General features: G+C 38.1%; 1 protein-coding gene across 3 annotated transcripts; it reads left to right on the forward strand.

Moving 5' to 3' along the window:
* The first annotated feature begins 1,189 nt into the window (after positions 1-1,189).
* cilp2 (cartilage intermediate layer protein 2) lies at positions 1,190-17,944 on the forward strand. 3 transcript variants are annotated; one of them, XR_010896072.1, is made up of 11 exons: positions 1,190-1,441; positions 7,203-7,298; positions 7,845-8,114; positions 8,246-8,428; positions 10,366-10,518; positions 10,608-10,925; positions 11,055-11,163; positions 11,253-11,410; positions 13,162-15,590; positions 15,673-16,801; positions 17,531-17,944. XR_010896072.1 is itself a non-coding variant. In XM_067396127.1 (10 exons), exons 1-9 carry the CDS (start codon positions 1,378-1,380, stop codon positions 15,576-15,578), a joined length of 3,768 nt encoding a protein of 1,255 aa, XP_067252228.1. In that variant the 5' UTR covers positions 1,190-1,377; the 3' UTR covers positions 15,579-15,590; positions 15,673-17,944. The 3 variants fall into 3 exon arrangements, 2 of the variants coding, with proteins under 2 accessions (XP_067252228.1, XP_067252229.1); XM_067396127.1 differs by having other exon boundaries at positions 15,673-17,944; XM_067396128.1 differs by lacking the exon at positions 15,673-16,801.
* The last annotated feature ends 20 nt before the right edge of the window (positions 17,945-17,964 follow it).

The raw sequence follows: 17,964 nt of genomic DNA on the forward strand, positions 1-17,964 counted from the left end.
ACATGCATCTATACTGGATGCGATGCGATCATGCAATGCGAAAAAAGCGTCTGCTAAATGAGACATAACTGATTATTGAGTTGTGCCGTCTTTTGTCGCATCGCCTTTGAGGGTCACATCACCTGACAGCTGCCCCCCCCTCTCACTTTTAAAATGGCTGCTACGCCCCTGAGCAGCGGCATGTCTTACTTGCTCACAGCAGCGTGTCGCGTTTGTACTGGCAATAGCACGTCCTGTACTTGGTCTGCAGCAGCGGCGTAGCAGATATATTCCACCAAGATCCAACATATTAACATTGTCAAATGCATTACCATGCCAAACACTCAAGAGAGTTGTCATGACAGAAATTTGTTTAGACATTATTATCGACCATTCATAGTTAATGACCAATCGATATCAGTCAAAATTGTAGTATCGCTGCTAATTAAACAAATTGAAAGAGAGGTATGTAATTTCTGTGCAACTTGAGGCACCATAACGAATTAATAAAATAATGAGTTTCCAAACAGGTTTTCTGAACACTCATCAATCTACGGTTTGTCAATAAAACAAACATTTAATTCCAACCACTTGTTTTTAATTTTTTTTTTTTTTACCATATTTTTTTATTTTTAATTATCTATACACATTATGCTGGGATATTAACAGAGAAAATATTACACACTTCACCTTCAAACAATGCAAAATAGTTATTGTGAATCGGTATCTGTGACAGTTGGAAACTTTGAACCATTCGGCTGTTTACAACTCCACCTATTTTTGCAACAGGTGTGTCACATTTTACTGTCTGTTGAGACACTGAACGTTGGAGGAACATTGCTGAAATGCTCGACAGTTGCATGTCAGTAAAATATGAAAATTCCACTATGAAACAAACAGATTTTTAAAACTTCAATTCATCTGCTGCCATCATATTATCATCCTCATTTGTGGTTGAAATGATGTAATGCGCCAGGCCGGGACATAATAAAACACACAATGTGATTTATTGTTCTGCTCGAGCACACAGATCTCTGGTAATGCAGCAAATCTTGATCAAAAACACAAACATAACATTTTTCTGTTGCAACATTCACCTTTCTCCTACATCTCTGTCTGTTGTTTTTTGTCTGTTGGAATGATATAAGAACACAGATGTTAGCGCACTGGCCAATGGCGAGCTGGAGGGGGCTGGTCTGGACCATTCTCCACTCCATCCTGTCTTTTAAAACTCTGGGAACTTCACAAAACTATCAGACTTGATTTTGAAGGACGGGGAAAACTAATTCATCGGTCAAGTCTCTCAAAAACTTGACAAACCCATACCTATTTTTCTTTTGTGTGTGTGTTTAATTTATTTTTTGTTACCAACAGCTGCCCATCATTGACAGTGGCACTATGTGGGACTTCACAGTCGTGACTCTGGTGCTGTCTACCGTCTTAGTTGTGTCTCTGGCACAAGGTAATGTAATTTAAATAATCTCATAACTGTCTTAAGTAGAACATGTAAGGATGTTATTAATTAATTATGTAACAGTTTGGATACAGCTGTCAGCACTTAAGACTTAGAAAAACAGAGAGAGCTTGTTTGTTTGTGAGAGCTGTATCAACTTTAATGGCTGGAGTGATCTTTAGTAAATCACAATTTTTGCTTTACAAATCTGCTTCTGTTTGACTCATTGCATATTAATTGACACTTTAAAAGGAAAGTTAGTAATTATGTAAATTCAAACAGATGAATATGAATTTTAAGCAACTGCCATCTATAATAAATAACTGCAATGTGTTGACATGAGAACAGAAGTATGGCACCTTATCATATTACCATTAAAAAGCCCTATGCAAAATAGTGTGACATAGTGTGACAAAGCAGCATTATTTTAAACTTAACGCGTCATTCAAACGTTTTTGCTTTGAAAAAATAAATAAATAAATGACTGTAGAGGAATTCATTATTTGAATGACTGATTGTCGCGAAATACTGGAAAACTGCCCAGCGTCTCAGACTGACATTTTGGAGCAGCACCGGTTTCTTTTCCATTCACTGTCAGTCCACATTGGTCTCCGGTCCACCTCAACCTCTCTGCGGAATTTATTACCTGTTTCCCAACACAAGTAGACAGCCGGCACGGAAAATAGCGCCTGACACTTGCTGAGGTCTAAGTCAAGGCTTTTAAAAACCTTTAGGACTAAAATTCGGTTTTAAATAACCAGATGTCGCTCAGTCATCCGGTAATGAGCTGCAAGCCCGCGCGCTCGTGCCAGTTTCATCCAGGGCACGGCGAAGCCATTTTCAACGCTCCAAAGTAAATATTGCCACTCTCTAATCTGCTCCATTCAAACGATTTATTCTCCAGATGTTTCACTTTGCTCTGAAGTTCAGCTGCCCGGTACATCGACCTTTGTTGCTTTGATGTGAAAAAGAGAGTGGAAAGAGGGATCAAAGGTAATGAGCGAGAGGTTATACATCTCAATTTCGTAATTTTTCCGTGAAGGGGCTGCTACCAACCTGACCGGTAAAAATGTATACAACGTACACCCGTCTCTTAATTCTCACTGGACGCAATGCGTTTAGCATATTTCGCGAAATAATTGTTTATACAATAATAGATAATAATAATGAACGTAAATTGAACGTTAGTGTCCTTTATCTGTTGCAGCCATATATTTTAATAAGGACATTCAATTCGTGCGTTAGAGTGATTTTCTCCTATTTACACTCCTTATGTGAGGCAAAATCTTTACAAGGCCTAACTATAAGTATTTTTGTATATTATTAGCCTATTATATTATATTATTGTATAAATTTAATATATATATATATATATATATATATATATATATATATATATATATATGAAGACTTAAGATGCAAAATCATCTAAGTACCATCTGAAATTTTCTTATAAAATTAGCATTTTTATCAAGCTTATATGTTTAGGGTCAGTTATTTCACTGTAATGGCAATGAAAAGGACCTATTAATTGCCATTAAAAGTGAAATTACTGAACCTAAACATACAAATTTTCATTTTAGAAGAAAATTACAGACGGCACTTAGAGGCTTTTGCATCTGAAGTCTTCATATATATATATAGGGTGAATTCAGGGTGATTGAGATGAAGTGTCCCAATCAACCTGAATTCACCCTATATATATATATATATATATATATATATATATATATATATATATATATATATATACACGTTTACTCGAAAAGCAACATAAGCATTAATATAAGACTTAAAGGTGTCATTTTTTTCACTTGTTTTACTAAAATCGGAAAAAGAAAAGTGAAAAATCAATGACAAATTACATATTCAAAATGTGATCTAAGAAAACAAGTCTTAATTATTATTAATAATGAATCTATATATTTTTAAAATAATTTTTCAAATATTTACTGGAAAATCCAGATCATAAAAAAAAAAAAAAAAATCTGGCTATGATTTCATTATTATGCAGTGACAATGGAGCAGTTCAGTTTAGAATAATAGAGCACAGATGCATCCCACTTCAGAGTCTATGGAACATTTGGTATCTTCTAATCTTCTTCTCAACCCAATCAGACAGAGCTCACCATCTTCCATTCGAGCACACCTCAGCCAGGACGTGTGCCAGATGCACAAAACTACTTCCATATGTTTGCCGACGCAGGATAAACACACAGACAAAACCACTTTGGAGCTCTCATTTGCATTCATTAAAACACGATGGGATGTGGAATGCAATTTCGAGACCACTGCCCGGGCACGCTGCCTTCTTAAATGAAATGCCTCTGATTTCAAACAAATCCCTGCTTGTTACCAACCTCGTATACTGCATTAAAGACATCACAGTGTTTTCGCTCTCTCCCTAATACATATTGAGAATGTGGGTTAGCACTATAGCGCTTTGTCAAAGGGATTACATAACATGTCAAAATGATTTACCTTTCCTTTTTGGAAGAACCTGGGAAAAACTTTTAGAAAGAATAATGCTAGCGCCATCTAAATCTTAGCATGTTTTTGAGTTTGTCCTGGGAGGCTTTTATTTACAGACAGTAGAACAAAAATGATTCCCGGATAAGCAGCACGTCTTCAGCATGTGCGCTAACCACTCTGCCACAGCTTTGACGTAGCTATTTTATTAAAACCCAACCCTTGCATGTATTTTGATTAGCTTCTGGCTTGGATAGCAATACTCTAAACGCACATTAAAAAGGGGGAATGTCTTATTAAAAGGGCACAGACTGTTATTTGCGTGAATGGATTAATTGTCTGAGTATGGCTATTGGGCACTGTGCAGACTTTATGAGGTGACGCGAGAAGTCCTAAAAGAGTAATGATACTGCACTTTATATTGTGGGGTAAAACCCCTGGCAATAAGATAGGTACAAAATAATCACAGAATTGCTGAACAAAGTTTAAATCACCCTCTTGTGTGAGAGCCATCTCCCAAAATAAACTTGGCACGAGTGGTTTGTTATGGGAGGACAGGGTGTCAGTCTATGTTAGGAGGACACTGATATATAAATAGTTGCTAGTTTCCACTGCAAGGTAAATAATTTTTACACACCTGATCCTAATAATGTCCTGTTACTGGGTGTGGATATTGCAAGGTTCCACTGAGGCCATGGACACGCAGCTCTTCCTTCTTGGAATAAAACAGACTATATTATGTGATGTGGTTATTGCTAATTATATGGGCACTGTAGGTGTTATAAAGATTTATTGTTCAAGTTATTGGAAAAAACTTTAGATTTAAGTATATGCTTGACGTCGTCATCATAATTCACCACCCAATTTTCAGGCATTACTGAATACTGTCTTGTTCTATGTTTGATTTTCTCTTTCAGGTCAGTTAAAGGGTTAGTTCATCCAAAAAGGAAAATAATGTCATTTATTACTCACCCTCATGTCGTTCTACACCCGTAAGGCCTTTGTTTATCTTCGGAACTCAAATGAAGTTATTTTTGATGAAATCCGATGGCTCAGTGAAGCCTCTATAGACAGCAATGTCACTGAACTTCTCAAGGTACTCAAAATATATTTGAAACAGTTCATGTGAGCTCAGTGGTTCTACCTTATTAAAAAGCGACGAGAATACTTTTTGTGTGCCAAAAAAAAAAAAAAAAGACTTTTAAACAATATAGTGATGGCTGATTTTTAAAACACTGCTTCGAATATTTTGTTTCGAATCAGTGATTCGGAGTTTGCCATTTTGACACACAATCTGAATCATTGATTCGAAACAAAAGATTCGAAGCAGTGTTTTGAAATCAGCCGTCACTAGATATTGTTGAAAAGTCATTATTTTGTTTTTTTGGCGCACAAAATATTTCTCTTCGCTTTATAATATTAAGATTGAACCACTCTACTCACACGAACGGTTTTAAATATGTTTTGAGTACCTTTCTGGATCTTGAGAAGTTCAATGACATTGCTGTCTATGGAGGCCTCACTGAGCCAAATAACTTAATTTGTGTTCCAAAGATGAACAAAGGTCTTACAGGTGTAGAACGACATGAGGGTGAGTAATAAATGACATTATTTTCATTTTTGGGTGTACTAGCCCTTTAAAACCTGCTCACACCATGATTGATATCTAAAACAATAAGCATATTAGCGTCCACACCAACAGACGATGGCGTTCTGTGTATTATAAGAGCACACTGCAGTTATGTTGTTTGCTGCTTTCAGTGCTCGCACTCTTTAAAGTCTTGTAAATTCTGATCGGCTGTCAATGTTTTTATCATTCTTCAGCTAGAAAAAAAAATCATTCTGAGAGCGATTCAAACAATATCGTTCTCTGTGTTGTTATCGTTACAACTGTGGTGTGGATTTTCCTATTCTCAGAGAATCCGAACCATTATTAAAACTTAACCATAGTTATGGTGATTGTCTTTGATTTGAAGGCCCTTTACTGTCGTGATGGAGGAGTTTGAAGAGAGCCTAGCTAGCTACCGGAATAACATCACATGGTGGAGACTGTGCGCTTTTCTTAATCATTAGCCAATTTTTTCTAAGTGTGGAATTTAGAAAGCACTTTAAAAGTGACAGAGTGCCACTAACACAGCAGGCCATTCAGGAAAACTTCATGTATAAGTGAAAAAATGACATTCTCATATTCTGTGATCTATACTTTGGGAATGACAAGCTCTCTTTCAGGTAAATCAATGCAATATTTGAGAGGCATATAATCACAGTAATGGTGGCTTGGAGTAAGTCCCGCAAAGTGTCGACGGTGACTGACATGTCTGCCGCAGATAAGCGCTTCAGTGTGTGTTGAGTAATGCCAGTAACGATCCACTGTCAAGACACTGTGCTGTTTCTACTTGAGGATGTTAGGCTTGGCTACATCTGTGGGACACGTCTCCTTTGGGAAAAATTAATGGCATTGGTGAATGAATCCCTTAGTCTTTGATTTCCTTATCACAGCACGCTATAAGCACGTTCTGGAAAGGGGTTCAGGGATTTACCTTCGACACACAGGACAGTCCGCATGAAGCACCGGAGGCCCACTGTCCTCCGCCTGGGATGTGGGAGTGTATCTTCTGGCAGTGTGTCATCTAGAAAGCACGAGACGCCATGTGTTTGTTCCCATTACTCTATCTTCTCCTTTGGGGCCCTGGCTAGTAAGTGTCTCCAGATTAGTTTGAGAATGGATGTAGGGGATCAGGCCATCGTGCATGCTTCACTTCCATATGTTTGCAGCATCTCCCGACGTGACCAGACAGAGCGGAAAGAGATACAGTGCAGAAATGGACCTAATGTTTCTTCCTCAGGCCAATCATGAGATCAGATATCAGGTGCTAACTCAAAACTGGTTGGATGAGGTTCAGAAGGGCCGTAGATGCCAAGGGCTTCTGAGCTGATAAAAGTAGGCCACTTGGACTCCGGTGGCACCGATGCCGAGAGCACAAAAAAAAAAGTCAGTACTTAAATATTGAATGTCTTTAGCACACATTCCATTTACCACAAAGCCAAGCAGGATTTTCCGATCATATTCGCAGACGTGTCTGCAACCTAAGGAACGTGCAAGGAGTACGTTTTTCTGATCTATTACACTGCAAATGATATTGCACTGTAATAGATCAAACAAATTTTGTGTCCAACTTTTTAAGACCAAATTTAGCTAGTCCCTAAGGAGGTCAGTGTTCCTTGTAGATGTAACTGCAGCCAATGTTCCTTTGGTAGCACCTTTGTTGAGTGCGTTGTAATAAAGTTTGCATTCCCACAGGACCCATCTGGGACAGCTCACATCTTCAGAGGTTAAACAAAACGGACAGGAACAGAAAGCTGGCTTACAACAGCCTTATGGAACCACAGACCACAGGTAGTTATGGATATATTAACCTGCTCTTTTTATGCAATCAACTAATTTGTGGTGTCCTAGTTGATCCAAACCGCGTTGTGGATCTTTGTGATGCTAAATATTGTGATGTAATAAATTCTGGAGTCATCTGTCTTCATTAAATGTGAGCCTTAATGATGAAGGCATATAGCCACTGCAATGCTGGAACAATAAAACTTTGACTCGTTTACGTGTAAATGAGTTTACACATGTTCCTAATTGGAGCAAGAGAATAAGTTGTCTCTTAGACAATTCAGGCAGCTCTCTCAGCCTTGAATAACGTCATCTGATTCATACCTCCCATGGGATAGCTTGACATAAAGCAACAAGCCCTTTTGTGAGACACAGATTGTATTTTAATATGATGCAAAAAAGCTGGACTAATCTTTTTGAGTAAACCAAGCACAATGGGGCAGACGTAATCTGACGTAATCTGGAAACTCTCTTTCTTCACATCTTTGGGTCACTGACAAGAGCATACTGTTCTTGTAAAACATCTTACTCTCATCTTTGTTTTGTGGAACCCAGGCGTGACCGAGTGGACATCCTGGTTCAATATCGACCATCCGGGAGGAAACGGGGACTACGAGAGGTTAGAAGCCATTCGCTTCTACTATCGGGAAAGGGTTTGCTCGCGACCTGTAGCCATGGAGGCCCGTACCACAGACTGGGTTGCAGCTGCAGATACAGGGGAGGTGGTCCATTCCAGTCTGGAGAAGGGCTTCTGGTGCATCAATAAGGAGCAGCCGCATGGTCGCAGCTGCTCCAATTACCATGTGCGATTCCAGTGTCCACCAGGTACAATTAGTCAAGAGACAATCCATCAAAGTAGAGAAGTGTATTCCATATGGAGGCATAAGCATCATTTTAACATATGAGTGTTATGCATTTTAACATATGAGAGGTTTTTTTTGTTGTTGTTTCTTAAGTCCACTCATACTGGACCGACTGGAGTGAATGGACGCCTTGCTCTGCCACTGCCTGTAACGATGTTGGCATCCAAGTCCGTCAGAGGAAATGCATGAGCACGCAACCTCTTCCATTGCTGCTTTCGCCCGTCTGCGTGGGACCTCACATCGAACGGAGAGAGTGTTCAACCCCACCATGTGAAGGTATACAGAGAACAAATATGAATTTGACAACCTTTACATTTTTATAACACTTAATGATATAATATGGATTTCTAGTCTTCATTGCTAAGTTTCAGTAGCATCTGCTAAAAAAACACTTAAATCAACCAAAGATGGTTTTTAGTTGGTTTAATCTGTTCTAGCTGTTCTCCTCCAACTTGGCTACCCTCACAAAAAAGAAGTATACCTCAAGTTCATTTAAGTATTGTTAAAGTATGTTTGTAAGTATACTTTATGAAATAAACATACAAATATCAATGTACTAGGAGGAAACTTGTAAGTGTACTATTTCAATACTGCTTGGGACTAAATTGGTCCACTTTTTAGTATGTAAAAGTATACATTTAAGTGCACTATAACAGTAGTAAACAACTAGTTCACAACTACATTTCTCATTTGTACTGCATCTGTACTACAAGTGAATTTATAAGTATACTAGTAGTTTGCTATTTATACAGTATAAGTATACTACTCTGTTCCTATTTAGATATTAGTTTTTTATACTTGAAATATACCTTTAACTGTACTTTAACACTTTCCATTTAAAAACAATATTCCAGCTTCATGCATCCTTTTTTATCAACACATGAATGTGGTTAAGTTTCATTTAAAAAGCAACATTTTTCAACAAAAAGCTGGGAAATCACATTTTTTCAAAGACTACATCGGATTCAGAACGAAAGGGAGAGGATTCAGAACGAAGAAGCAATTCAGTTGTTTCTGCTTCTTCTTCACCTGTGTTTTGATCCGGAGATTCTGTACTAGAAGATGCATAATAGTGCCCCCTACTGTATAACAGTGAAAACAGGGATAGCAGAAAATTTTTGTAAGTGGCGGGGAAAGAGTAAAGTAGATTTGATATAAATTCCTATGTACACTAACAGTGGACTAGCCTACACAAAAATTCAAATACTCAGAATTAGGAAAGATTGAGTACATGTATAGCCCAAATATGCTTAGACCTTTCTGTCAGTATAAGTCATATATAATTAAGTGCAATTTTAAGTGTATTTCTGAGAAGTACATAAAGTATATTTCTGAGAAGTATATAAAAAGTAGACCGAAAATATACTTTCTTATATTTAGGTCAAAAGAAGTATACTAATAGCACACTTGAATAAACTTTTTTTCTGTAAGGGTAAGAAGGTATTATAATGGCTTAGCTAGTCGACCAGTCATTTCAAAGTACCTAAAAACCCCTTTAAACCATTTTAGGCTGGTTTAAACTTTTTTCTGCAGGATAAAGCCTGATTTTTAGACAGCAGTAAGGTGTCACATGCTCATTGTATGCTCTTCATAGATACGTCCAAATATTTGTTTTTGATGCATTTCTGAATCACTTGAAACATTTTGACACTCAACTCAGAATTGAGGCTTATTTTCCACTCGTGATCCTCGAGAGCGATCACATCCTGCTGACATTTACATGACACATGTGGTGCCCAATTAGCTGGCTAAACCAAAACATGTTTCTGTATGTACAGAGCTTTGCTGTCTTTGATCATGAAATCAATGTACCCACACTGGCAAAGATGTCAAAATGCAGTCTGACATTTCTGTACACACACATGCACGCACACGCACACGTACACGTACACACATGTATATTTAAATAGAAAAATAACAAAGAGGATTTTTTTGTATGTTTTTAGTATGAAGTTTGTAGGATTTGCTCTTTTTCTTTGCCTCAAATTTGTACATTTTCTGAAAATGTGAGTGGCATTTACACAAAACTAGCCACCATGATGCTAGGGTGTTGTGGGTGTTTGTCAAGACATTTCTATTTGGTTCCTACGGCGTTCTGAGTTGGCTTAGCATGTATGGTGTCTACTTGTTTGCTAAGGTGTTCTCTTCCTTTAACTTGATCGGATGATGTCAGAAATTTAAATGAACCACTGTTTTCCCTCAAATCTAAACAGCCTTGTGGAGCCAATGGGGTTCATGGAGTGCTTGCTCAGTGACCTGTGGAAAGGGACGCAGGGCAAGACGCAGGACATGTCACAGATCTTCAACTAAGATTCAGTGTACAGGACGACCCGTAGAGGTCCAAAAGTGTGGAAATCCATGCCCAGGTATTGTGTATTACAAAACACACAATTTTTGAAAAGCCATAATTTTTTGGCTAGTTTGAAATCGAAACACCTATTTTATTTTTTTATAGTGTCATGCAAACGTGTCTGTCCTGGGGGACGTCCCAATAAGGACTGCAGCTACTGTCTCTGTGATGGACAGACGCTACACGGGGAGGTCTTCACCGTTACAGGTGTCCCAGTGGCTGACGCCACAGTGGCTCTGGCCAGCCAAGCCAAGGTCATCCGTGCCCACACTGATGCCAAGGGTCAATTCAAGATTGAAGGACTTTGCACCAACCCTCAGACCCAAGTAATAATAGGGAAGGATAAATTTGCTCCCATCACACTCCCTGTTTCCATCAACAGCACTGATGAACTCTGGGTACGGGCTGTCTTACAATCCTCAGGTAAAGTAGAAGAAAAGTGAAAAAGTTATAATATTAATACATTGAAGTTGGATATGGATTATCCCACATTGATAGCTTAATTTGAACAAATCTTTCCATGAGTTGTTGCATTATTGGTTTGTCTTACAGAAAAGCCATATATTGAGAAACATCCCGAAGACAAAGTACGTTACGAGGGACAACGTGCAACTTTTTGCTGTAGAGCAACAGGAACTCCAAAACCTGACAAATATTACTGGTAAAAAACAATGAAGTTTATAATTAGATTTTCTGACATATGGCGTTAATGTCTTAGTTACAGAAAATATTAATTTGTTTGATTCAAAGGTACCACAACGGAACTTTATTGAATCGCACAAAATACAAGTACGATGAAGATTTGATATTGCGGGACCTGAAACCAGAGCAGTCAGGGCAATATCACTGCAAAGCAACTAGTCTGACAGGCAGCATCAAATCTACTCCAGCCGTCCTCACTGTTTTCGGTAAGTGCAAAACCATTTTAGCGGTCAACGGGGATTTGTCAAAATGTCCCTAAAGAAGAAAAATAACCCCATTAAATATTGAGGTCTCTAATGAAATATTAAAGTCTCTAATGTCTAGTGACATGTGCGGTACAGTATTTTATTATGTTTAAGTTGGTAGAAAATACCACTTTCTAAACAAGGAATGACTGGAAAGAAGTCGTGGTGGGCAGACTAAAATCCTTAAATCCCACCCTCTCTCCATATTAAAGTGAAATCCAAGCTCGTCAATAAATCCTGTTTTTTCATCCTCAGACAAGTATGTATTTCTACTTTTGCTCACATAACTACACATTTTGAGAATTCCCATGATGCTTATTATCCAAGATATAGATTGTCAGAAATAGTCTGCTGAAATGTGTGCTAAAGCAATCAGCCCTAGACTTTGTCTGAGAGATCTCTTTGCTTCTTAATCATTATGGCACATGAAATGTGCTTTGCTGAATGAAACACTAACACCTGTCACAGCAGGATTCTTAATGGAGGATGATTAATGTGTTTTGTATTCAGTCTTGCATTTAAACAACAGCTACAGGAGAAAAGTTTTCTGTAAATTAAATTTCATCCACTTCAAATAAGATTACATGGTTGCTCTCTCAATTAAGTGTCATTTTAAAGGAAAAAACAGCTCTCTAATGATTAAATGAGCAGCATTAACAGTAGAGTGGTAATGTGACAATAATGACGGCAGTCATTAATATGGTGACAGAATGAGATCATGAAATTTAACCAGAAACAATACTTTTTCAAGTCATGACTCCCTTTTCAAGTTTTCAAGTTCAGTGACCCAGTTATATTTGTTCGTAATTTTTCATTCATTACCATATTGGAGGCAGTTTTTATTTTCTGAAACATTAATATTCTGCTTTAAACCAAGTGGTATGTATGTCTTTGGCTGGTAAAGGTCAACTAATAAGATAAACACTATAAAATATTTTTTGTAACACATTCTTACTGTGATATATACGGAAGAGGATTAGGGCCAAGTAATAATAAAAAAAATAAAACCATCTCGAGATTAAAGTTACATTTCGAGAAAAAAGTCTAAATAAAATTTTGAGAAAAAAGTTGTTAAATTATGAGAACAAATTTGTTAAATTATGAGAAAAATGTTGTTAAATTTAGAGAAAAAAGTTGAGATAAAATGTTGAGAATAAACTCATTAAATTATGAGAATTACAATTATGAGAATTACGTTAAATTACAAATTTGTGCTCATAATCTAACGTCCTTTTTCTCGTAATTTAATGACTTTATTCTCAACATTTAATTTAATAAGTTATTCTCAACATTTTATCTCGACTTTTTTCTTTAAATTTAACGAATTTTTCTCTCGTAAATTAATGAGTTTATTCTTGTAATTTAATTAGTTTATTCTCAACATTTTATTTTGACTTTTTTCTCGAAATGTAACTAGTAATCTCGAGATGGTTTTATTTTTTTATTATTGCTTGGCCCTAATCCTCTTCCGTAAATATAAGTAAAAAATACTATCAAAACATCTTTATAACAAGGAAATACACGTCAACATTGTATAGCATTTTCTTTTTCTCTGTTTTAAGAGAGTTTTATGTTAAAAAAGAAAAAAATCCAATGGGATAAGGAAAATAAGCTTGATTTAAATATAAATATTTTCTCTGAAAATTTTTTTTTCTTATCATGTAAATTTATCTGAAAATATAGCACACTGATCTCACATTTTGTTTTCACAGCTAAAGGATCACCAGCATGCAACTCAACACCCGATTCTTACTTGATCAAATTGCCATTTGACTGCAGGCAGCCAGGAACCGACTCCAAGTTTTACAATGCAGGTCGCTGTCCACACAACAAATGCCCTGGATCACTGGACTTTGACATGCGCTGCAGGGATGGATCCGGATTCTGCTGTGGGGTCAAAGAAATGGACACTAGAGAGATCAACTGTGGCCGTTACACCCTGCCTATCAAAGTTGTGAGTGAATGTAGCTGCCAGACCTGTGTGGAGCCCAAAGTCCTTGTACGGGGCAGAGTGGTGGCCACAGACAATGATGAACCCCTTCGCTTTGGACACATTTACATAGGGAAGGAACGGATAGGTACCACGGGATATCAGGGTGGGTTCACGATCCAGGTGTCTCCAGATACACAGCGTCTTGTGGTAAACTTTGTCGACCCTTCTCAGAAGTTCATTGATACAATCAAGGTTTTTATTTTTGACAAAAGAGGAGGTGCGGTCTATCATGATGTAAAAGTGATGAGGAAGCAAGAACCTGTTGATATCAATGCTGCCGAAAGCAATACCATTTACCTAGGTGAAATTAAAGGCGAGGATCCTATCGGTCAACTGGTGATACCTCCAAATTCTTTCCATAAAAACACAGGAGAAGTGTATGAAGGGACTGTTAAGGCCAGTGTCACGTTCCTTGACCCACGCAACATTACCATGGCTGCTGCTGCCCCTGGTGATCTCAACTTTGTAGACGATGAAGGAGACATGCTCCCTCTAAGGACATACGGAATGTTTTCAGTAGATTTCCGAGATGGGGCAAACCAGGAGGTTCTAGGAGCCGGCGCAGTCCAGGTTCTCCTTGATACAGAGCATGTTAAGATGCAGGAGCACATTTCTACTATGAAACTCTGGTCCCTCAATCCCGACACAGGCATTTGGGAGGAGGAAAGTAACTTTCAACCCACACAAAGTACCATTGCTGGCAGTGGGAGGAACAAACGAGAGGAGCGCACCTTCCTGATAGGAAATATGGAAATCAGGGAGCGTAGGTTGTTCAATCTCGATGTACCTGAAAATCGCCGCTGTTATGTCAAGGTGAGGGCGTACATGAGCGACAAGTTCCTGCCCAACGAGCAACTAGAAGGAGTGGTAATAAACTTGATAAACCTGGAGCCCAAGCCTGGTTACTCGTCAAATCCAAGGGCATGGGGTCGCTTTGATAGTGTGATAACAGGACCAAATGGTGCTTGTCTTCCAGCTTTCTGCGATGCTCAGAGGCCTGATGCATACACGGCTTACGTCACGGCTATAATGGGAGGTGAGGAATTGGAAGCAGCCCCGTCAATGCCAAAAATGAACCCGAACATTATTGGCGTGTCTCAACCTTACTTAGGGAAGTTAGATTACCAGCGCTCAGATCACGAGGATCCAGCACTTAAGAAAACCGCTTTCAGAATCAACCTGGCCAAACCAAACCCTAACAATTTTGATGAAACAAATGGTCCAATCTATCCTTACCAGAGTTTAATTGGATGTGAAAATGCACCTGTTGACGCCAACCACTTTCGTTTCTTCCGTGTCGAAAAAGATAAATACGAGTACAACGTGGTACCCTTTCAGGAGAGTGACCTCACATCTTGGACTGGAGACTACCTTTCCTGGTGGCCAAATCCACAAGAGTTCAGGGCTTGCTTCATCAAAGTTAAGATTCATGGAGCTACAGAAATCATGGTAAGGTCAAGAAACCTTGGTGGAAGTCATCCTCAAACAAGGGGCCAGTTGTATGGCATTAGAGACATTCGTAGTACCCGTGACTTACACCATCCCAACACCTCTGCTGCTTGTCTTGAGTTCAAGTGCAGTGGGATGCTCTTTGATCAAGGTATTGTAGACAGGTCACTCATTTCTGTGATTCCACAAGGCAACTGCCGTCGGATAGGCATCAATGGTCTCCTGCAAGAGTATCTAATAAAGCACCCTCCTGTTCTTCAGAACAATGAGTCTCATGCATTCAATATGTTAGCTCCTGTTGATCCCCTTGGACACAATTACGGAATATATACCGTCACTGACCAAAACCCACGAGTTGCCAAAGAGATTGCCATTGGCCGCTGCTTTGATGGAACTTCAGATGGTTTTTCCAGGGAGATGAAGTCAGATTCTGGAGTGGCACTAACGTTCAGCTGCCCTAAAAGAACTGTGAATCGTGAGAGCTTATTCCAGCGCTTGCAAACAAATCCTGGCCTAACACTAACACAGATGGCACGGGAGATGAGGGAGTCCCAGGGATTGCAAGTCAGAAGAGGGTCAACCCAAATGGTGGCCTACACCTTTGGCCAACAAGGCAGGAGCCAGAACCGCAGAGCCACTAACAATAATAGAAAGAGACTTGTTACCAGTACACAACCAAGACAGTAGATCTTTCTTTAGGTGAGTTCTCTGAGTGCACTTTTAAAAAAATAATTTCAAGATGTTGATGAAAATCAAGTGTATGCTTTCTATCCACATGCAGGTCTTTCAGGTTGAAAAGAATGAAGAAATAAGACTCAAAAAATCTGCAATGGAAATCCCAAACTTGGTCAGCTGGGTGATATTGGATGCTCTGTCCCAAAGGAGCAAAATCCTTACCTGATTTATCTGAACACATTTAAACACTTTCTGTTTGTCTATGGGAAACTGTCCTCTCAAGTTTACTTCATTGTTTAAGACACTTATTTTATGATTAGGCCAAATACCCATACAGGATAATCTCATTTATTTATTTCAAATGTCAAAACGTGCTTATGTGGAGTGTCTACTTTTAGATCATTGACTCATTATTGACAAGTCTGTAGGGGTTAAGGTCAAGTGTGACAGCTGCTAATTCTTTCATCAACAACGTATTAGAGAACTCTGTGGGATGCAATGAACTAGACCCGAGGCAGCAAAGATGCTTGTTCTGTCTCGCCTCATTTTTGTTGTTATTTGGCCAACTATCGGTCTGACCAAAGCACGACTGACCCCAGCCAAGAATTGCATTCCTTAACAGAACGGATCGCCAAGGTAGACAAAACAAACATGTGGTGAGACGTAAAGAATGATATAATCTAACTTCAAACACAAATTAATGCAACATTGCCTTTTTTTAAATGCCCTCATCATCCTTTTGACCGCCTGACCAGCCTATTTAAAAGTTTTCTTTTGATATGAAATCCAACTTATACAGTACATCTCAGTGTATAATGTCTAGATATTAGGGTAAACTGATTGTATTTTGTTTCTTGTTTCTGTCTGTCTTCTAAAGTGCAATATTGTGTTCCAATAATGACTTGAGAGTCCTAACAAAAATGTCCTATGTTATGAGCCAATCAGCCATAGGTCTGTTTAAAATGTTGGGCTATTCAGTAAGTGTATATCTGAATTTCAAATTACAAAGCACCTGTTTTTTAACCTAGACATAATGAATCTGAGCTTGCTAATCCAATGCAGTCTCCTCTCATTTAGCCAGCTGACAATGCAACATAAATGCAGTTGCAGTATTTTAAAACCACCTTGAAGTAACTATGGTCATTTACAAAAAAACAGTTGTGTGATTTCAACTTTTAATGGACCATAAAAAAATCCCGCAGACCTGCATGAGCTGGACAACTGTATTTTCCGAGGTATGCTTGTAGGTAGCATTGCAAATAGGATTTCAATATGGTAATTCTGCTTTGATTTGTTTAATCCCTTATGCGGTAAAATTCATCACTATCCTGTGTTGGTTCAAAGCAGGAATTTAATTGGGTTGAGGGATTGCAGTGCATGTTTTAATAGATAATGGTGGAAATGTTTATTGTCTTTGTCTCCAAAGATGTACAGCTTGCCCAGTGCGGGTAGAATGTACACAATATTGTGAAATATAATCAAATTAAATGTTAAAAGGAACAAAAATATTATACCTCAGAAAAGAAACAATATTGATTAATCTGAATAATACGTCTGAATAAAAGATGTCTTCAAGAAAATAATCCAGAATGTGGCAAATTTTTCTAAAATTGCAGTTGACCAAATGTAATCTTACATTAAAATAATTACGTAAAAAGTATGTTAAATTGTGCCATTAACAGCACATTGTTGTCAACTAGAATCATTAGGAAATTAAATATCATGTAACTCTAATCCATTTTTTCCCATTTAAACTGTAAAACACTTTGCTGTATGCCAAGTACAGACTTAAAACAATTAAAATCACGTTTGTTTGTTTTTTATATCCCAGGCAGTCTCACCTGTGAGTGATGTTGAGTCATACATTTGTAACTTGAATAACTTTAAACTGTAATTTTGTAATATATTCAGTCAATGTAACCTTTGGTCTTTCAGCATATCTATACTGTACATTTCTATTTCAGAGGCAAGCTGGAGGTGGATATTGGATGAATACGGTGCTAAAAAAAATGAGTTGGCCTCCAGTTAGCTTTCAAAAGAGTGTTTGTCCTCACTTCAACTGTCTGGCTGGTCTCAGGGAGACTACAGAATTTCCAGGAATATCCTCTGGCAAAATGTGTGTTGATAATAACTCTACCGCATTGTCTACGCTACAAAGTGAGAGCTGAATAGTTGCCTCTGTGCTCTTGCAAATCTCTCTTCATGCTTGTTTCACAAACATCTTACATAAAACAAATGCTGAAAATCCATGCAAATCATATTGTAACTTAGACTGCATGAAATTTCCTACCTTGCTATCTCAAAAGCCAGTTTTATGTGTAAATTGTGGATTAAAATGTTTGTCAGTTTTACCAGAATGTAAATAAAGATCTCTTGTAAACATGTTCTATTGGCATTG

The sequence above is a fragment of the Chanodichthys erythropterus genome, chromosome 10 (assembly GCF_024489055.1).
Source record: "Chanodichthys erythropterus isolate Z2021 chromosome 10, ASM2448905v1, whole genome shotgun sequence".
Taxonomy (NCBI): Eukaryota; Metazoa; Chordata; class Actinopteri; order Cypriniformes; family Xenocyprididae; genus Chanodichthys; species Chanodichthys erythropterus.

What these genes read in the sequence shown, in the direction of transcription:
- cilp2 (XM_067396127.1), top strand. Translation starts at nt 1,378, where the DNA reads ATGTGGGACTTCACAGTCGTGACTCTGGTGCTGTCTACCGTCTTAGTT. An exon ending in TATGGAACCACAGACCACAG is followed by an intron (nt 7,299 to 7,844) that starts GTAGTTATGGAT and finishes TGTGGAACCCAG; the next exon opens with GCGTGACCGAGTGGACATCC. An exon ending in AAACCTGACAAATATTACTG is followed by an intron (nt 11,164 to 11,252) that starts GTAAAAAACAAT and finishes TTTGATTCAAAG; the next exon opens with GTACCACAACGGAACTTTAT.